The sequence below is a fragment of the Macaca mulatta genome, chromosome 11 (genome assembly GCF_049350105.2).
Source record: "Macaca mulatta isolate MMU2019108-1 chromosome 11, T2T-MMU8v2.0, whole genome shotgun sequence".
Taxonomy (NCBI): Eukaryota; Metazoa; Chordata; class Mammalia; order Primates; family Cercopithecidae; genus Macaca; species Macaca mulatta.
The window spans coordinates 61,175,998-61,194,837 of NC_133416.1; the positions used below are offsets into that span (position 1 = coordinate 61,175,998).

An 18,840-nucleotide genomic window follows, 5' to 3' on the forward strand; every position below is an offset into this window, starting at 1 on the left:
CCGTTTCAGAGCTGTTGAGCTTATGTGTGGGAGGTCATAGAGCCAGGGGTTGAGGTGTCTCCTCCCCAAATCCAGAGAAATGGAGCGAGGTCTCATAGGGCCAAGGTGAGGGCCAGTCTGGTGGTCAGAGTCCATCCCCGGCCGTAGGCCGTGGATCATGGCTAAGGCGATGGTAACTATTTATTCGCTTCGCTGGAAGGGAGTCTTCAGAAGGAACAGCGTGAAGAGAAGAGAAAAAAATTACCTCTCTCATCTGCGGATATTAAGATGGATTTTTATTTCTTAAAGGACCCTCCCCGCCGAGAGCGCATAAGCGTAAACTTAATATATGCTCCGCAGCCCAACTCCAGAAATCGCAATAAAAGTTAAAACCTCCCCTACTGGTTTTTTTTAATTATGATATGGGAAAGAGGAGCAGGATTTATAGAGCTGAACTCTCAGTGTGTGAGTGTTTGAGACTTGCGAGAGGAGGAAAAGGCAAGAGCTCGCCAAGGCGAGCCTTGGTCTCTGAGATGTCTCGTCTGCTGCTGAGGCGCCGGCTCAGCCTGACAGATCCGCTGTGGCCTCTCTGGGACCTCGCCCCGGCCCACGGCCTGGCTTCGGCTCGGAGATGCAGCCCTTCCCGAGAACAGGTGAAGAAGGCGGCGGCAGCGGGGACTGGGGGCTGCGGGCGGCAACGCCAGGGCTCAGGGCTTTGTGTGGGTCTCGCAGGGGGCGAGGTTCGAAGTCCTGGGCCGGGCCGCAGCCCGAGTGTGGCCCGGACGGCTGCGTAGCCAGGAGGGGTGTCCAGGCAGGGCGCAAGAGCACCGGCAAGGTGGATTGTGTATGGACTTTGGCCGCAGACAGAGCAGAGCGGGCCCCCGGGCTGCGGCCGGCGGCGAGGCGGGCAACCGGATGTTGAGTCTGTAGAAAGGACCTTGAGGTCCGCTGGGTGTTTGGGCTGCCGTGGGGGCGGCGGCCCAGAGTGTGGAGCACGCGGCGCACCGGGCGTGGCGGTCGGCGTGGGCGAGGCAGCAGGCCCTGCACACCTCTGCAGCTGCCGGGCCGAGTCCGGGACGTCTGAACTGAGGCCGACCAATGGTCACAGCATGAAAAATAAATGCAATGGACGGTCTTTCTTTCTTTTCTTTTCCACGTAAGAGGTCCTTTCTTTTTTCTCTCTTTCGGAGATACCTGGATTTGGTCCAGAGCAGGTTGCCTGCGGGAGGGCCCCGCGAGCGGCAGCGCGCGAGGGAGGGAGAGAGAGGGAGGGCGAGAAGGAGGGAGGGAGGGAAGGAGGGCGGGCGGCGGCGGCCGTGGTGGCCGGGGCTTCCCTCCCCAGGCGGGAGGCGGCTGTCCTGCATCTATGGCCGTGGGGAGCGGAGGAGCAGGTAACGAAGGCGCTTCCGAAGCGGGATTGGACCAAACCAGAGGGACCGAGTCTTCTGGGTCTCTCTGCCTGAGGCCCTGGAGGGAGAGAAGGTAGGGAGATCGGCGCCCCCCGGGCCTGGCAAAGAGGCCTCGGGAAATGTTGAACCTGTATGTGATCTCAGGCTCACACTCATGTTGTGGGTCTGTCTGCCTCAGGAGATGCGGTTTGCCTTTCTGTCTGAGACGCCCCAAACCCTGAGCTCTCCTTCCCAAGGCTGGAAAAAAAAATCGGGAAAAACGGCGGAATTTGCACTTTCATTCATTGGGTTCTCTGCAACTCAGCGGGGCTGGTTAAGGCGCCCCCAAGTTGGAAGGGCGCTTTGCTTCTGTTTCCTGGATGCAGAGTCCTCTGACTCCCTCTGCCACGGGCTGAGTTTCCGGCTCCAGGTTCGCGTGTCGCCCTGAGGTTTGAGGCCAGACAGCTCGCAGTCGGGCAAGGAGGGCGGGGGAGAGACGAGCGGCTCTGGCCCCTTAATTGTACTTCGGACCCGTATTGTCTCTCCTTTCGCCACCTCCGCTTCCTCAGTCTGGGCTCCAAAGTCACTGCAAATTTCCTTGCGACACATACATCACACAAAAGATCAGGTAACAAGGCGCTCAGGGCCATTGGGGCTCCGGGCAGGGCAGGGAGCGGCTCTAGCTCTGGGGCGGCTCCCCCTCCAGCCACTCCCAGGCTGGAAAACCAGACCATGTTGGGGGAGCCGGAAATAGCCCCGTTTGCTGCGGAGCGGCAGGGCGGGGGCGCCGGCGGGAATGCAGGCCCGGCAGGCCGTGGCGTTGAGAGGGCCACGTTCACAGGCCCTGAGGATTTCACTCCTGCTGGGCTTGGGGACCTGACTCCTGGCGTGTAGGGATCCCAGATACCCACCTGGGGTGGGGGCAGGACGCGGGTCTCCTCGCGGCAGGCCAAGAGAACTCAGTTTCTGCTTCCAGCGCAGGCCTTAGCTAGGAGGAGTTGTGTGTGGGTGTGTTTTTCTCAACAAAGAGGGATCAGGAGAGAGAAGGGGGGAAAGTAGAGGGGAACCGGGGAGGGGGCGGGGAGGGGGAGAGGGCAGTGGAGAGGTGAAATGAGCCCATTTCAGGGGGAGAAGGAAAATGAAAGCAAATGGAGTACGGCCTTCTCCGCGCAGGGCGGGTGCTGACGAGCCGGGAGCGGGCTCCCTGCCTGCGGCAGCCGGGATGGCCCGCTGGGGGCACGGGAGAAAGCCTGTTTTAAATTTAATCCGAACTTGACGGTGTGGATTGAACCGGAGGGAATTTAAATCACTAAAAGGAAGGCGCGGGGCAGGGGGAGGGGACGACTCTAACCTGTCTATCTTTCTGCCTGTCCTTCCCACGGTGCTAGTTTGGTTATGGCCGCAGCTGCCCAGGTTTCAGGTGATGGAATAAAGGTGCCCCTCCCCCTCAGGGGTCTCTCCTGTGCCCAGTGAAGTCTTTAGAGGGTAGGAAGGAACTGTAAGAACAGAGCGAATGCACAGCTGCGAGCTAAAGCTGGGGTTTCCCCCTCCCCAATGAGAACTCCCAGTGGCCTCCAGTCCCTGGGTTTGCCTCAATGGTGCTGAGGAAAATTGAAGGGAGTGTGTGGGTGAGGGGGAGTCTGGAGTATGGCAGAAGATTCAGAAGGAGTAACTGAACCCCAGGAAGACAGACCTTCCTTCTTGGTGCCCCCATATCCTTTGTGCCCCACCCCCCGCACCTACAAACCTGGATTTGAGGGAAATCTGCAGGTCCGCTTCAAAGCCCTGGTTTGCCACCCACCCCCCTCCAAATGTGGAGAATGGGGGCTACAGGCCACATGCAGTTGTGGACCTGCGAAACCTCCGCCCAGTGGACTCCGGGACTCCCAGCCTCTTCTAGCCCCCCTCCCCAAGGCCGCCTCTCTTCGAAAGGCGCAGGGAAAATGAGGCATTGGCTGGGAAGGGGCTGTGGGCGAGGCCTGCTTCCTGATCCGCAGTCGTGCCTGCCTCTGAGTGGGAAGAGTTCGGAGTTCATACTCCCGGGAAAAAAAAACAAAATAAAATAAAGGAAAGCGACAGTCTCCTTGGTTTCACAGGGGATTTCACAGCAGCAGGGATCCCGCCACTGATCCTCACTGCCCGCTGCTGCCGCCTCCGCAGAGTGGGCAGGCAGGGTGCGCAGGCAGCTCAAGAGTTGAAAAGAAGGCGGTGTTCAAAGGGGGTAGGAGAGAAGGGGGCGTCTCTTTACCGCCCCGATGTCTATTTGAGGAACTTTCCCAAATAGCAGAGGCCCATAGGGGAGGCTCCTTAGGGACTCTTTCCTCCAGGAAAGCTGAGGCTGAGGCAGCTGGCCTTGTCGCCAGGAGAAGACGCAAAGGAGGAGCAGGCGTGAAACCTCTTTCCTCTTCTGTTTCTTCGCTCCTTGACTAGAGCAGGGCTCAGCCCCCAGTCGCCTGAGCGGCTGTCTGGGCCAATATGGGGTTCTATATCCCGGAGGCCTAGTGTACCCACCCGAGCAAGTCTCCTGGGAGGGGCAGGAGAGGAGGCCTCTTCCGCCTTTGTGTCCAGACAGAAGTGGCTGCCGCGCCCGGAGCCGGTCCCGCGGCAAAAGCCCGGCAAGCCTGCGGGCTGCACAATGCCACGGCTGCTCCGCCAGCTCGCCCCTGCCCCGTCCTGCCTGCGTACGGCCGCCCTTCCTCCGCCTCCCTCTCTGCACGCCTGTCTTTCCCGGCTCTCCTATCTCTTTTCGTCTTGCCTTCCTTCTTTAATTCTCCCCCTTTTTTCTCTTTATTCTAATGCTCCGTTTCCTTCTTTCCTCTCTTGGGCCTGGCTCCGTGTTTCAATTGGTCTGTCCCAGGCTGTCTCGCGTTCAGTCTCTCAGACTCTGTCCCCTGATGTCCTCTTGGTCGCAGTCTGGCCCCGGGCCCCGCTGAGGGCTAAACGTCTCTGCTCATCGCTGCCAGCAGCCGCCCAACAGCCGGGCGGGGTCCTCAGCCACCCTGGGCTGGGGGAGGTGCTGGCTGCACTGGGGATTTGGAGAAAGCCTCCGCAGGGGTACTGGAACCTCCTGTCTTTTCCTTGAACTAGTGAGGGAGATTTTTTGATTGACAGCTAACCCAACTCCATCAAGGCCAAAGAGATATTCTGTTTCTTCTTGTAAGTTGGGTTTCCCAGCTCAGTCCAACTCAAGGGAGGGGAAGACAGTGGCGCCAAGGAGCTGAACCCCCAAGTAGCCTCTCCCCAACCAAACACATCCTTCATCCTCCCCCATGCGTTGAAATCCCAGCCTCGTTAAACCGCCCCGCTAGACCGAAAAGGAAAAGGAAAGAACGGGAGAGGGGGAGGAGCAGAGACTTGGGAGTGGGCCTATGGAGCTGGGGTCGGTGCTGCCAGCTGCAGCTGTCTCCCCCCAACTTTCCTCCCCCGCAACACACATACTATACACACTCTCCCCAGCCCTTCTCCACCCCACAGGAGAAAGATCCACAGAGATGCAGGAGAAAACTAGCCCCCGCCCCCACCCCTGGCATTTGGTCCCCTCCTGGGGACAGGAGAGGGAAAGAAGGGCAGGCGTGGCTGGGTCTGGGAAGACTCCTACCCTGCTGCCTCCAGAGCCTGCATCTCAGCCTCAGCTCCTGCCTATTTTCCCTGGCCACAGACTGGGACTCTTCCTTTCTGACCCTGAAATTGCACCCCTCCTTCAAATTCACTCTACCCTGCCTCAGTGCACCATATCTCTCGAGGCATCACCTGTCCCTTCCCCCCGCCCCCAGCCAACCTCCATGCCCCCTCTTCTTCACCCACACTGATAATTTCCTACTTGACTAAAGCCCCCCTTTACTACACCACCATGGGACAGTCTGATGGAAAGCAGAGGGCTGGGCACAAACCCTCAATTGAAGGAGGAGGTAGCAACCAACTTATTGGGGGGAGGAATCCAAGTTGTCTGATGTTCCTTTACAATCACACTGCCCCCTCTGGAATTCCTGCATCCGACCCCAAAGAAATTGCTTTCTCCCGTCCCTCCGTTGCTTTTTTCCCGTTCCAAAAACAGCCTACAATTTTATTTAATGAAAGACACATTTATGAACAATCAAATGATCCTCATAAAAATTTTATTGAAGGACGTAAAAACAAGCTACTTGCCCACGACCGAGGTCGCTCTCTTGCCTTGCCCGCTCTCACCCTGGCTTTCTGCAGACAGAGCCCGGGAGTGACTTCTTTTTTAGGGGGTGGGGGTGGGGGAAGTGTCGCAGAGATGGAGCTGGGGGCAAAGGAGGGTGAGCAGGAAGATGGGATGGGGACGCCCCACTTAAGTTGTGTGGATCTCTCCTACACTTCTTCAAGCTGGCAAAGAAAGATAAATATAGACAATAAATTTAAAATAAAGGCGCCTGTATATCTGTGCCAAAGCAAAAAGAAGACTTCTGAGGCTGCTGATAAAGGTGTATGAGATCCTGAGGTTCTACCCCTCCCACCCAGGGAGCACCTTTCCCAGGCTTCCCCAACCCAGATTTGGGGGGCTGAGTTGGCCAGTGGCAGAAGAACGCTCCCCTTCCCTCCTTCCTTCCCTGTATCTCATCTTCCCCAGTCCCCTCCCACCCTCCCTCCCTCACCGCTGCTGCTGCTGCTCCTGAAAGAAATACATACATACACACTATTTAAAAACGCATTTTTAAAAGCCACGTTCTGAACTGACAATCGCTGATCTCGGCTCGCGCAGAGACTGCGGGAGCGTCGGGGCCGACAGAGACGGATTACGTCAAGAAATAGTTCCTCCACCTACCTCGGTCGGCCTCCCCGCCCCTGCGGGGCTCCCGCGCCCAGCTCGGCCCTTGGGGTCCGAGAACCCTGGCTTCGGGGACTGGCATTTTCACCCCATTAAAAAATCCTCATGGTTGGGGGGAGGCCATCTGCTTATGGGTGGACATGGGCACAGGGGCTTCTCAGATGAGCTAGGAGCCGTCGTGAGCGGGTGACCGGTGCCTTGGGTCCAGAGTTCCGGACCCCCAGGAAATCGCAGGTCGCGGGGAGCAGCAGAGGGAAGGGGGTGGGAGAGGGGGGAAAAAAGCAAGGAAAAAAAAGCCCCTGCGCATTGATCCGCGCCGTATTTTTGGGTAAATACGATCACGTGGGGGCCGGGGAGCCAATGAGCTGCGGGGAAAAGGCTGGAAAAATAATTACCTGCCTTGATTGTTCTGTGAGCAGATAAAAAGTACATATACAGTTCATACAATAATCTTATGTATGTAAAACCCCGTTACGATGTCGGCGACGGGGCCCATCAGTAACTATTACGTGGACTCGCTCATCTCTCACGACAATGAAGACCTCCTAGCGTCCAGGTTTCCGGCCACGGGGGCTCACCCCGCCGCCGCCAGACCCAGCGGTTTGGTGCCGGACTGTAGCGATTTTCCGTCCTGTAGCTTCGCGCCCAAGCCGGCCGTATTCAGCACGTCGTGGGCGCCCGTGCCCTCACAGTCGTCCGTGGTATATCACCCGTACGGCCCCCAGCCCCACCTCGGCGCCGACACGCGCTACATGCGGACTTGGCTCGAGCCGCTGTCCGGCGCCGTCTCTTTCCCCAGCTTCCCGGCCGGGGGCCGTCACTACGCCCTCAAGCCGGACGCCTACCCCGGGCGCCGCGCGGACTGCGGCCCGGGCGACGGCCGCAGCTATCCGGACTACATGTACGGCTCGCCCGGGGAGCTGCGCGACCGCGCCCCGCAGACACTGCCCTCGCCCGAGGCGGACGCGCTCGCCGGCAGCAAGCACAAAGAGGAGAAGGCCGACCTGGACCCCAGTAAGTTGGGAGCAATTTTCCTTTACAACCGGCGCGGGAGGGGAGGGGAGGACGGGCGGGGGCAGCCTGATTACAGCCCTCCCGAACCGTGCAGGGAGCTCGGGAGAGGGGCGAGGGGGCGAGGACTCAATAAAAGCGAATTACCTTGGGGAGCTTTCAGGGGCAGGAGGTCTGAGAAGGGGGCCCAGGGAGACAGGTTGGGAGAGAGCCGAGGGGAGCTCCTCTCTCAGGAGATGGCTTTGATGAGAGACCCCTGCCCCCTCCTCGCAGCCCAGGCTTTTTGGCTCAGTCACCACTTTCGAAGAAATGCAGACAGGGCCAGGGGATGGGGCTGGGGGCGAGGTTCAGTTTATGATTTGAGATGGGATGGGGAAGAGGTGAGGAGGACACTGGGGGCACAGAGGAGATACCCCCAGCGAGAAGAATTACCCCTGCTTCCCAGTCAGCGTGGAGGTGCTCACCCCACTAGAGATTCATAAAACAGAAGGTCCATGGACTTCTCCCCCAGAAGCACTGGGTGAGGGGTCTGAGATATTCCGAAGCCTGGAAACTTGGAGAGATCAGGACTTTCAAAGAGAAGTGGGGACAAAAGTGGGGTCTGAGTCTCCTTAAACTTGAGAACCCTCTTCTGAGGGTCTTGGAGGTTAAGGGTTGAGAATGGGGATCAGGGATGAGGAGTGGGCATTACCCCAGATTAGAGAATTCTACACACACACACACACACACACACACTCCAATCAGGGAGACAGGCACCTTCTGAGGATTGCACAGGAGGGCTAGGGTGGGGGGCAGGTGGGAGCTGCAGGGCCAGAAAAAGGGGAAAGAAGGAGAAACAGCAGGGGAGGGGGTGCAGCCCCCTGGGTGTGAGGAAGTGTCTGGGGGAGTCCCAGGAGGGGGCTGCAGGAAATCTTTTCCTCCAGCCCCATAAGGGGCCAGGGCCTAATTATACCCCTCTGAAGGCTTCCCTCCCTGCCCTCAGCTACTCCCATAAACCTGAAATTGGAGGCTTGGCTCCTGCAGAGCCTGTCCTAGGGCTGGCAGGAGGGGGGCACTGGAGGCCAAACAGGAAAACTAAGATATAGGGGAGCTTGTCCCCAAGGCCAGCAGCTCTCTGGGGAGAGGAGAAAGACTTTTCCCGTTTCAGCATCACCCTGAGAATTCGCCTCAGCAGGGTTGAACTCCAAGCGGGAGGAGGGTGCTGCAGAGGGAGGTGAGGGGTTTAGGGACTATCAGGGTCAGGAAGCAGAACTGCTAAAATTTCAGGACTTGGTCGTGGGCTGGGAGGATGGGAGGGGGCAGAGGAGGAGGGAAGTGGGGAGGAGAGAGACCTTGCTATAAAAATAAAAAACAAGAGAGAGAAGCGTTTATGGGCCTATGAAACGGTTGGGAATTTGGACTTTTTATGAGGATATTCTCAAATTACTACTCTTGAAGCTGAGGACCAGACTGGAGGGGCTTTGATAGCTTTGGATTTCCTACAGTTTTAGGTGCTGGAAACTGAAAAGGGGGAAGCTGGGGAGGGGACAGAATGCAAAACGAGGAAGGAGGAAAATTCCTAAAGCAAAATGTGTCCAAATTCAGGTTCAGTTATTGCATTTGGGGAGCCTGGCTGAGTCTGGGGGTAGAGTAGCAGAAGTCCTGGGCTAGAAAGGGGCTCCACTGACCCCTGCTTGTGTTTGGCCCTCCAGGCAACCCCGTGGCCAACTGGATTCACGCCCGCTCCACGAGGAAGAAGCGCTGCCCCTACACCAAGTACCAGACGCTGGAACTGGAGAAGGAGTTTCTCTTCAATATGTATTTAACCAGGGACCGTCGGTATGAGGTGGCCCGGGTTCTCAATCTCACCGAGCGGCAAGTCAAAATCTGGTTTCAGAACCGAAGGATGAAGATGAAAAAGATGAATAAAGAGAAAACCGACAAGGAGCAGTCCTAAACACTGCCCAGCCTGCTGCCTCAGCACAGCCAAGGGAAAAACAAAAACCCCACAAAATACCCCAACACAGGCCGGGGAGATACGAAAAAGAAAAGGAAAGAGCAAGATAGAGAAAAGCCAATCAGCTTAAAAAGAAAAAAAAGGAAGGGGAAAAGAAAACTCTTGCGATTTGGGAGGGTTCAGTGTTGAGATATTGGTGTTTTAGAGTTAGTTCTACCCAGCGAGGAGGAGGCGGGGAGAGAAACTGCGTTCTCTTTCCCCAGCGCAAGCGAAATAAATGACACACACAAATGTGATTTTTTTCTCCTTTCTTCAGAGAAGCCAGTACTTGAATTGCTATATTTCTATTTTTTCCCCCTGTATCGTATTTGGTCCAGGCCATCCCTCCCCGGGCCTGGGGCGCTCTGCGTGCAGATTTTGTACAACAACAAAAAAAAGACACACACACATACATCATAATGATTCTCAGCCCAGGAGCTGAGGGGCGAGGGCTGGGGACCATGCCGCGGGCTGGGTCGGGCCGTGCAGGCCGGCGCCTTGGGCTGTACATAGCAGTGTTTCTTCTCATCCCCAGCGTTCGTCCCCAGCTTCCGTCCTGTAACGTGCTCCTGTTTGTTATGGTAGAACAGCCCTGTGTTAATATATCGAAGTCACTTAAAAAACCAGAAACTCAACTGTATCCAGTTCTCGTTATTTCTCCTCCCTATGGTTCCCAGTCTGCTGTTGTGGAGGAGGCAAGTGCTCAGGTCGTCTAGCAGAGGCTGGAGCCAGAGAATGGGCTCCTTCTACCTTGGAAGGGCAAATGCCTGCTGCTTCTCTCCAGTCAGGGAGGGGTGGGGGGGCTCGGGGGGCGGGGTGGAGGCTGCTGAGGCCCAGGCCCAGCTTGTGCTTGCCCCGGCTGGCTGCCTACAAGTTTCCTGGTGGCTAGATGGAGTGCGGCGGAGAGGCACGGCATGAATGGCTTTCCTTGGCTGTAATTAATTGTAATAATTTATGAGTACAAGAGATCGGAGGGAAGAGATAGGTGAAGATGAAAGTTGGGTGCTGGGTGAGGGCCCAGGCTGGATTCTTGCCTGGCTGCACTGGTGCTTTGGTACTTGCAGGGATGGCTGGGAAAAAAGGCTGGGAGGGGGTGTGCGACTAGTAGGAAGGCCAGGCAGGCCTCAGAGGGCAGGACAGGCACTGGGGACTGCAGTGGGAGAGAAGAAAAACAGAGAGTGAGAGAGAAGAGACGGGACATGGAAGGAGAGAGGAAAGAAAAGGAAGAAAGGAAAAAAGGAAGGAAGGAGAAAGATGGCAAAGCCAATACAATCAGAATTAGATGGTTTCTACTTCTCAATGCAGTCTCAGCTCCTTTCTCTCTTTCTCCTAGTTCTTTTCTTCCCAATCTCTGTCTCCCCTACTCTGTTATTTAGTTTGAATGTTTGTCTAGGGGTGACTGGGTCATGCTGTGCAGCTGCAGCATTTCTGGGGGATGGTGTGCCCAAGGCCCAAGGAAGCTGGCCAGAGATTAGTCAGGAGTGGGTGCTCCCTGGTGGCTGTGGGATCCCAAGCGCAAAGGTGTGGGGATGTGTGTGTAACAGCCCAGTGGGGCTGATCGACTGTACTGCACCCCAGAGCGCCTTCCTAGAACCAGCAGTTTTAATCTGCTAATCAGAAGCAGACACAAGCTGCGGGTATGCCTCGGCCCAGCGCCCCCTTTCTCGGAAATCCCCCAATCTGGAAACTATTAAAATCAGGCTGTTTGAAATATAGTCCTTTAATATCTCAAGCTGCCCATTCTGCCAAAGGTGCAGGATATCGCTCTGAATATTTGGGGGATACCTCCGTGAAAAAATAATTAGAGACCCCAGCCCATGTGCTGCTCCCCGTAGCATCACCTTACAGGATGGTGAGACACTTGTAGGGACCAGCCCCTTCCCCATCATTTGAATCTCCTACTCTCTCCTTCTATTTAAAAACTCCAATTTCGGTGACTGGAGGAAGGTAGGAAGGGGTGAAAATTTTGTTTCGATAATAGTGGGGGGCAATTAAGTCGCAACAAGGGACTTCGCAGTCGCTGAAGCACCAGCTCCTCTTTCAAGCTTAAGAGACCGCCTGCCCAATTCCAGAAGCATTGTTTTCTTGGTCCATTTGAAAGGTGCTTTGCCTATAGTTTTTCTCCTTCTTCACACCTCTCTTTGGCCATTTTGCTGTTCTGGAACTCTGACTCCTGTTCCCCACCCAGTGGAGGCCAAGACACCCCTCTCTCCCCTGGTCGGGAGCGCCAGGGATGCGGGCTTCTCTTCCAGACCGAGAGCGGCGTTTCCGGGCTTCCACCCCGCCCCTGCTCCCAGGCTCTGTCGCCTCCCCTCAGCGTCCATCAGCGCGGCCTGCTTCCTGCAGCCGGCCTGAGCGGCCTTACTGCGGGCAGGAAGGAGGGCCGCGGGCTTGGAGGACCCTGAGGAAATCATGGGATGCAGAGCAGGCCCACCCGGCCCGGGCCACTGTTCAATCCCAGCCCAGCCTGCAGGTCAGGATTGGAAACATTTTTTATTCGCTATCATTTACGAATTAAAACAACAACACAACTTGCATCTGGGGAAAGAAATGAAAGCTGGGGGTAGAGAGGGGCTAGCAAACGCCCTCTTCCCCTAATCTTTCCCTCCCACCTCTCCTCTGCTCCTTTGTCAGAATCACAAAACCCTAAAGGTTGTTCCACTTGGGAAGGCAGCGGATAGGTACATTTCCGCAGCCCCGAAATGCCACTTTTATGGCGCTGTTTGTCTCCCTGTTCTGGGTTTTGAATGGGGCCGAACAAAACAGCAGCGCGGAGCTGGCTAGACGTCTGGGCTTAATTGTTTTATGGTTTAAATAAGGTGGACACTCTTTCCTTTGAAATCGGATTATAGGAATGTTTTGTCTATGGCCCACGGAGAACAGGACCTCACTGGCTGAGAGGGAGAGGTGGAGAGCGCGCGCGCGAGAGGGATGGGCTACAAACCAGGGGTCAAACAGCCTGGAGAAGTCAGAGTCCCACCCCAAAGTCCTGCAGGAGGCGGTGGAATAGTCGGTGCGGGGCCAGCATCAGGGTAAGAGGAGCGAGGACTTTAGGGTGCGCGCCGCGGGCAGGCGGTCGTGGGAGCCTCGGAGCGTGCATCCGCGTTCGCGGAGATGTTCCAAGCCCAGAAATGCGCCTGAATGGGGGTAGATCGCGGTAGTTGCTTTGCTTAGAGTCTCTTAATTGGAGAAGGGAGGGTAACAAAAAGAGAAAACAGTGTGGAACCTTTCACAAGGTTTTATTTCAAGAACTTAGAAAACAAAAGAACAGCAGTCCTGGGGCAACTCCCTTCCCGGGAATCTCTCTCCTGCGCACCCATCTGGAGATTCCTTCCTCCCACTTCCCACCTTTGGGGCAAGCCTGGGACCTCTGTTAGCTTTTTCCCAGTCGGACTGCATTGGAGCAAATGGACGCGAGGTGGCGCTGTTGCTCAATGATAGAGGCGGCCGTGCCCCGGGCCGCCCTGGCCGCACTGACATTTGAGGCCCGGCCCGCAGCCGCTGCGAGAAGGCCCCGCGCCTCGGCCGGCCCGGCCCCACTGACTCTGAGCAAATCAATCCTCTCACCTGCGAGGTGTAAATAATTCGCGAGTGGCAGCGGGAGATGGGCCCTCGCTCTGGCAGCAGACTTAGAAGGCTCAGGAGGGCAGGCATCAAAAATAATCGCTTTGTGGAGGAGATAAGTGCAAAGCAGGCAGCGAGTAATTAACACAAAAAGGCAGAATGACCCGGACAAACGAACATAAATCCGTGGTACCTATGAGGGCGGTGCAGGCCTCGGGGAGAGGGACAGAGACGGCCTCGGCGAGGATGGCTGCTTTCGGTTCCTTTATTTCCAGGCTCGGGGAGCGAAATAAACCAGATAACGTGTAAAAGAAAGCAAACAAACAAATGAAAGAATGGCGGGGACCCCTAAAAGGGGAAACCAAGTCCGGCCAGGGGTTGCGGGACTGGTGGCTCTCCGGGCAGGCGGCGGTGGCGGCACACTCGGGACAGTCGCATTCCAAGACACAAAGGCCCGGAAGAATAGCTCTCTGGCAGGGTTTTCGCTGGACCATAAAATGTCGAAATATCCCCCCCCTCCTAAATGATAAGGCGCAGGCCCCAGAGCGGATCCAGCCCTCTGGGCCTCCTTTTTCCAGGCTGGGAAGAGAAAGTATTTATGACAGTCTCCAGTGACCCAGATGCTGGGAGCCCAGAGTCCACTCTGTTCATCGCAGCACCCGAAGAGCAGGCTCAGAAAAGGCAGGACTGGAACCAAAGCTGAAGGGAGCTGTGGTAGGGGTAGAGACGCCCTGTCCTGACTCCCACTGTTCTGGACCCTAGGGAGGCCTGCAGCCCTGGCACAGCCCTCTTCTGACCCTTCCCTCCTCTGCTCCAATGCCAGAGTTCCGGGTGTCTAAGAGTTTGGGCAGCTCCTGATATGGGGGTGGGATTCCCCGAATGCAGGGGATCCTGGAAGGAGCTCTTGCAGCCTGCACCAGTGAATCTCCTTTGGGAATTTGACAGAGAGTGGCCATTTCCCCAGCAATTAGTTAGATAATAGAGGGACTAGGTTGGGTGGGGGGAGGTGTTCATTCTCTCTAAACCATCCTGCCCTGAACCGCCATTCCTTTTTCCATCTCCAGAGCTGGGCTCCGGATGAGGAAGGAAAAGATCTGGTTGCCTAACCACCTCCTTCCTCATCCAACCCTGAAACCCCCAGGATGTGGAAGAAAAACAGGTAGCATTTTGTTTTCATAATGCAAAGACCTAAAGATTCATCTGTGTTTGTCAGGCATGTGTGCATGTGTGCCTGGGTGTGCACATGTGCGTACAGTGTCTATGAGGTGGCAAGGATGCTTCCAGGCATGTGTGTGCTAGTTTACACTGAGCATGGACTTGATGTGTCTCAGGGTGAGAAGCAGCACGTACAGTGCGTGTGTGTCCTGAGTGTGCTCCAGGATTTCCTGGGTGTAACAGCCTCACACACTAGTGAGGGAGAGGACTGGAAAAATAATTCTTATTCATCTTTTTCATTTGTATGCACACAACACGCATGTATTCTCACTTTCTCCCTTTTTCTCTCTATCTGTGTTAAGCCCAAATCACTGTACACACTTATGGCCAGAGAAGGGGGCTGATGGACTGAGGTTCTTTAATCCATTAGAATTAACTTAAATGTATTCAGTCTTGGGGTTGGGGGAACCCTCCAGAGAAAGTGTGGATAAATATTTAAAGAGTGTCTGTTGACAGTTTCCATCCACATCCTGGCCTGGGCAGCCTGCCTGGGGACGAGGGGGCTGCAGTGAAGCCGGGGGCCCCACCAGGCTGAGCTGGCATTTCCTCTGGCATGGGGGTATGTGGGGACAAGTAAGAGGCCTGCTCCAGTCCCCTTCAACTCAGATGCAAATAGTCTCCTAAGAAGAAATGTCCTGAATCAGCCCAACTAGAAGCCAGGGACACCCAGCTGCCCTTTCCTTTTAGTCTCCATAAGCAGCTTTGCTCTCAGAGCCCCTAGCCAAGCTTGTGGCCATTGCCTGGGTTTCCTGCTCCATGCAGGGGCTGGTGTCTGAAAGGGCAGTGTGGCCCTGACTGGGTATATGGAGTTTTCCCCAGCCCCACCGCCTCTGACCCTCTCCTCTACCCATAGCAGGTAGCAAGAGAGTCTCCGGGATCGAAGGAAGAAGACAGAACAGATTTGGACCCTGGGGAGGGGCCAGGGGATGGAGGGTCTGATGCCCGAAGTATTTAGGGGTATGGTGTGCTTGTTCCTTCTGAAAGTCTCCAGACTTAGGGACCCCCTAGGGAGCCCATCTTTTGGGTTAGGGGCCCTGCTCTGGCTTGCAGGTATTCATCCCCTTGGAGGTCTTATACCTGTTGAGGTAACCTGGGTTGACCTGATGGCTCAGGTGTCTCTCTCTCTCTCTGAGAAGAAGGAAAAGAGAAGCGAGGTTGGGGGCGAGAGGCACCTTCACATCTAAATTCGTACCCTGGAAAAGCTGGCCCCAGCCATTAGCTGGGGCTGGCTCACCAGCCCCCTACACACACCACACACCCCCATCCCTCCCCCTCTCCTCCCCTCCCCTTCCTCCAGGTCCCCCCAGCCCCGTACCCCTCAACCCCCACCATCTCTCTCTCTCTCTCTCTCTCTTTCTCTCTCTCTCTCTCTCTCTCTCTCTCTCTCTCTCTCTCTCTCTCTCTCTCTCTCTCGCCTGTCTTCATGTCGTGGATTGATGAACGCGAATCGCGTGTAAGCGCCGCCACCGCCGGGAGTCTGAGGAATTCGCCTGGGCTGTTAAAGGAAAGAGCTAAGTGAGAGAGCGCGAGCTCTACCTACCGACAGTGAGGAGCGCCGTCGCCGCCGCCGCCCGCTCGCTGCCCGCCGCCGCCGCCCGCGCCCCAGCCCCGGGAGCTCTGCTGAGCCGGCCGAGCTCAGCACCGAGGCGCCCCCCAACCTGCCCAGCCCCCAGCCCACCAGCCCAGCCCAGTCCCGGGGAGCCAGCCGGCCTGGGGTTTGGTCCCGGGGGGAGGGGGAGTTTCGGGGGTACCGGGCGGAGTAGTCGCGAGCCAGAGGGGAGGGGGCCGCGGGTTTTCATGTACCCAGCATGAGCTCCTACTTCGTCAACCCCCTGTTCTCCAAATACAAAGGCGGCGAGTCCCTGGAACCGGCCTATTACGACTGCCGGTTCCCTCAGAGCGTGGGCAGGAGCCATGCGCTGGTGTACGGGCCCGGCGGCTCGGCGCCCGGCTTCCAGCACGCTTCGCACCACGTCCAAGACTTCTTCCACCACGGCACCTCCGGCATCTCCAACTCAGGCTATCAGCAGAACCCGTGCTCGCTTAGCTGCCACGGAGACGCCTCCAAATTCTATGGCTACGAGGCGCTCCCCAGACAGTCCCTTTATGGGGCTCAGCAAGAGGCGAGCGTGGTGCAATATCCCGACTGTAAATCCTCCGCCAACACTAACAGTAGCGAAGGACAAGGCCACTTAAATCAAAACTCGTCTCCCAGCCTCATGTTTCCATGGATGAGACCCCACGGTGAGAAGCCTTTTCTCTTTCCCCCTTGGTCTCCCGCGCTCCGGGGTTTTCCCCCCCTCCCTCGCCTCCTTTTTGTCTGCCCTCGCTTTTTCTCCTGGCTTTGGGGTCTCTCCCGCCACACCCCCGTGCCTGGGTGGGTTTCTCGAGGTTGGGAAGGCTCCGCTGGGGCGGGGCAGGGAGGGGGTGCCTAGAACATTTAGGGGATTGGGGTGAAGGTGGGGGAAAGCTGGTGTGTGGCTACAAAGGGTTAAAAATCGTTTTCTCCATCTCTGTCTGTCTGTCTGTCTTTCTCTGACTCTCCCACTCCCCGTCTCTAAAGTCAAAGTTGGGGAGGTGGCTGGGAATGGTACCCTGAGTACCCTGAGATTGTCAGCCTTTGGAACGAACCAGTTTCTCCAGAGGCAGGGAGCCTGGAGTCCAGGACAGTGGCCAGGCTGTCTTGGGGCAAAGGGAGACCCCTGTTTCTCTGCCCTAGCCAGAGAGTGGTGAGACTCAAAGGACAGGCTCTCTGGCTCTCTAGGGCACCCACAGCCTCCTCTCAGAGAAACAGCCTGAGGGCCACTACCCCAACTTTTCTGTACTTCCCCCAGTTGGGAGAAGACAGGGGAGCCCGACAGGAGGGGGAAAAAAAGAATGCTCAAAAGGAGAGGGGCCATGGAGATTAGGGGTCCCTGACCTCCAGAAAACCCTAGCCAGCCCCCCAATCAAGGACTTATGGGGTCTCCCTGAGACCTGCAGAGTAGCTCAGGTCATGAGCCCCTCCAAGGGTGGCCCCTCATGGCCCAATTTCGAAGTACAGGGGGAAGCTATAAAGCGACATGTTCCGGGGGGATGGCCCATGATTTATTTGCTGGTCTCCAGTTAGCAATCAGGCGGAGCAGTGATACATTCCAGCAGATCAATTATTTTTCGTATTGGAAAAGCATTAGGCAGAGAGAGAAAAGCAGAGGGCAGTGGGCAGAGCCCCTCTTCTTTACCCACAGCTTCTTTTCCTTTCTTTTGGAAGCACTCCGTCCCCAGCCTTGCTCACTAAATGCCATGCTGCACTTGTAAACAAAGCTGCAAAGGCCACTTCCTAGAATTACAGGCCTAGTGGGGGGGATTCTACAGGTCTCCCCCAGCCCCTGAAAGGCCCCAGTTTCCAAACAGACCCCAGTCCCCACCCCCACCCCACCTCCCAAGGTGAAGCCAAACCAAAACAATCCCCCAACTTTCCTGCCCTTGTCTGCCTTCTGCTCTAGCCTTTTCCATAGAGGGGAGGAGAACTGAGAACAGGACATCAGAGAGGGGAGTTTAGAGGAGGAAGAGTGGCGAGGGAAAACCGAGCCCCCATCCAAATGTAACCAGACTGGGGTTTTCTTCTGTCCAGCTCCGGGGAGGCGCAGTGGACGGCAAACTTACAGCCGGTATCAGACCTTGGAACTAGAAAAGGAGTTTCTCTTTAATCCTTATTTGACACGAAAGCGTCGGATTGAAGTCTCTCATGCCCTGGGACTGACTGAGAGACAAGTGAAGATCTGGTTCCAGAACCGAAGGATGAAGTGGAAAAAGGAGAACAACAAGGATAAACTGCCAGGAGCCCGAGATGAGGAGAAGGTGGAGGAAGAAGGAAATGAGGAAGAGGAGAAAGAAGAGGAGGAAAAGGAAGAAAATAAGGACTAAGCAAAAAAGAGAGACCCCCCCCCTTTAGCAACTCCCTTGAAGTTTCGTTTTATGGTAGCAGATAAATTGAGAAGTTTACGACTGTCATTTGCTTTTATAGAGAATAGAATGACACTCACAACTCTAACTACCTGTCAGATACTTGCAGCTCTGGTTTTATTACCTTTGGACTTCCCCCTTCTTTATTTGTTTGGGGGCTGGAGGGGGGAGACCGAGACACAGCAAAAAGTTCGGACTCTCTGTCTCACTCCTTGCCCCCCACACACTTGTCCCTGCCCCCACCCTTCTGAGTCGTTCCTGGATTTTAAGGTCTGAGACCTGGCCTCCGTGCTCCTGGGTCTGTCTCTTGCCACACTCCCACCTCCCTGCTTCTCTGGTATTTATTTTAGAGGGGAGCCCCCTTGAAACGCAGAAGAGAACTTGTGGTTTTGTTTTTATGCTAAGGCTAGTGTACTAGATGTACTTTTTTAAAAAAGGAAAGGACAGAAAAAAATGAAGAAAGGAAAGGAAGGAAAGGAAGACAAATGTAAAGAAATAAGGAAAAAAGCAAGGAATATCCCCTCCCCCTCCCCAGGGCCCTGCTTAGAAAAACCCCCTTGACTTTCTCTAGGAACCTGATGGAAACCTGAAGGAGATGTGGGTCTCTCCCCTCCCCACATTTCCAGAAGGGTAGATAGGAGCCTGCAGTCGCCTCTAAAATCCTACCTAACCATCCCATGGTCACTCGGGCCCATGCCTTCCTCTCCTTCGCTGTTTGATTTCTGTTCTGTTGGGCCCGGCTTCCTCTGAGCTACATTAGTGTTAGTGCTCAGAAATCACCATAATCATGAAAATAATAATAATAATAATAAATCTTTAACGTACTACCTAAAGGGAACCTGCAATAATCTTGAAAAAGAAAAAGAGAAAAATTTTAAAATCCTGCTATAGGAGAAAAAAAGAGAAAAAAATAAAAACCAAAAAAAGAAAGAAAGAAACCTCCAGCGTATTTTATCACTACCTATAGGAAGAAA

General features: G+C 55.6%; 3 protein-coding genes and 1 long non-coding RNA gene across 6 annotated transcripts in view; 2 read left to right on the plus strand and 2 right to left on the minus strand.

Moving 5' to 3' along the window:
- The window catches only part of ATP5MC2 (ATP synthase membrane subunit c locus 2), a 494,192-nt gene that overhangs the window by 341,870 nt on the left and 133,482 nt on the right, over positions 1-18,840 (minus strand). The window lies entirely within an intron of this gene.
- Positions 261-9,777, plus strand: HOXC9 (homeobox C9). Of its 2 annotated transcripts, XM_077954439.1 has the most exons (3): positions 261-1,461; positions 6,956-7,170; positions 8,859-9,777. In XM_077954439.1, the coding sequence occupies exons 1-3, from the start codon at positions 1,100-1,102 to the stop codon at positions 9,101-9,103; spliced, it is 822 nt and encodes a 273-aa protein (XP_077810565.1). In that variant the 5' UTR covers positions 261-1,099; the 3' UTR covers positions 9,104-9,777. The 2 variants fall into 2 exon arrangements, with proteins under 2 accessions (XP_077810565.1, XP_015007368.1); XM_015151882.3 differs by lacking the exon at positions 261-1,461 and having other exon boundaries at positions 5,982-7,170.
- On the minus strand, positions 5,466-6,284 carry LOC114670861 (uncharacterized). Its single transcript, XR_003720642.2, has 2 exons — positions 6,154-6,284; positions 5,466-5,714 (listed from the first exon to the last, which is right to left on the minus strand). It is a non-coding gene; the product is annotated as an uncharacterized LOC114670861 (long non-coding RNA).
- On the plus strand, positions 13,769-18,738 carry HOXC8 (homeobox C8). Its single transcript, XM_015151883.3, has 2 exons — positions 13,769-16,165; positions 17,535-18,738. The coding sequence occupies exons 1-2, from the start codon at positions 15,730-15,732 to the stop codon at positions 17,825-17,827; spliced, it is 729 nt and encodes a 242-aa protein (XP_015007369.1). The 5' UTR covers positions 13,769-15,729; the 3' UTR covers positions 17,828-18,738.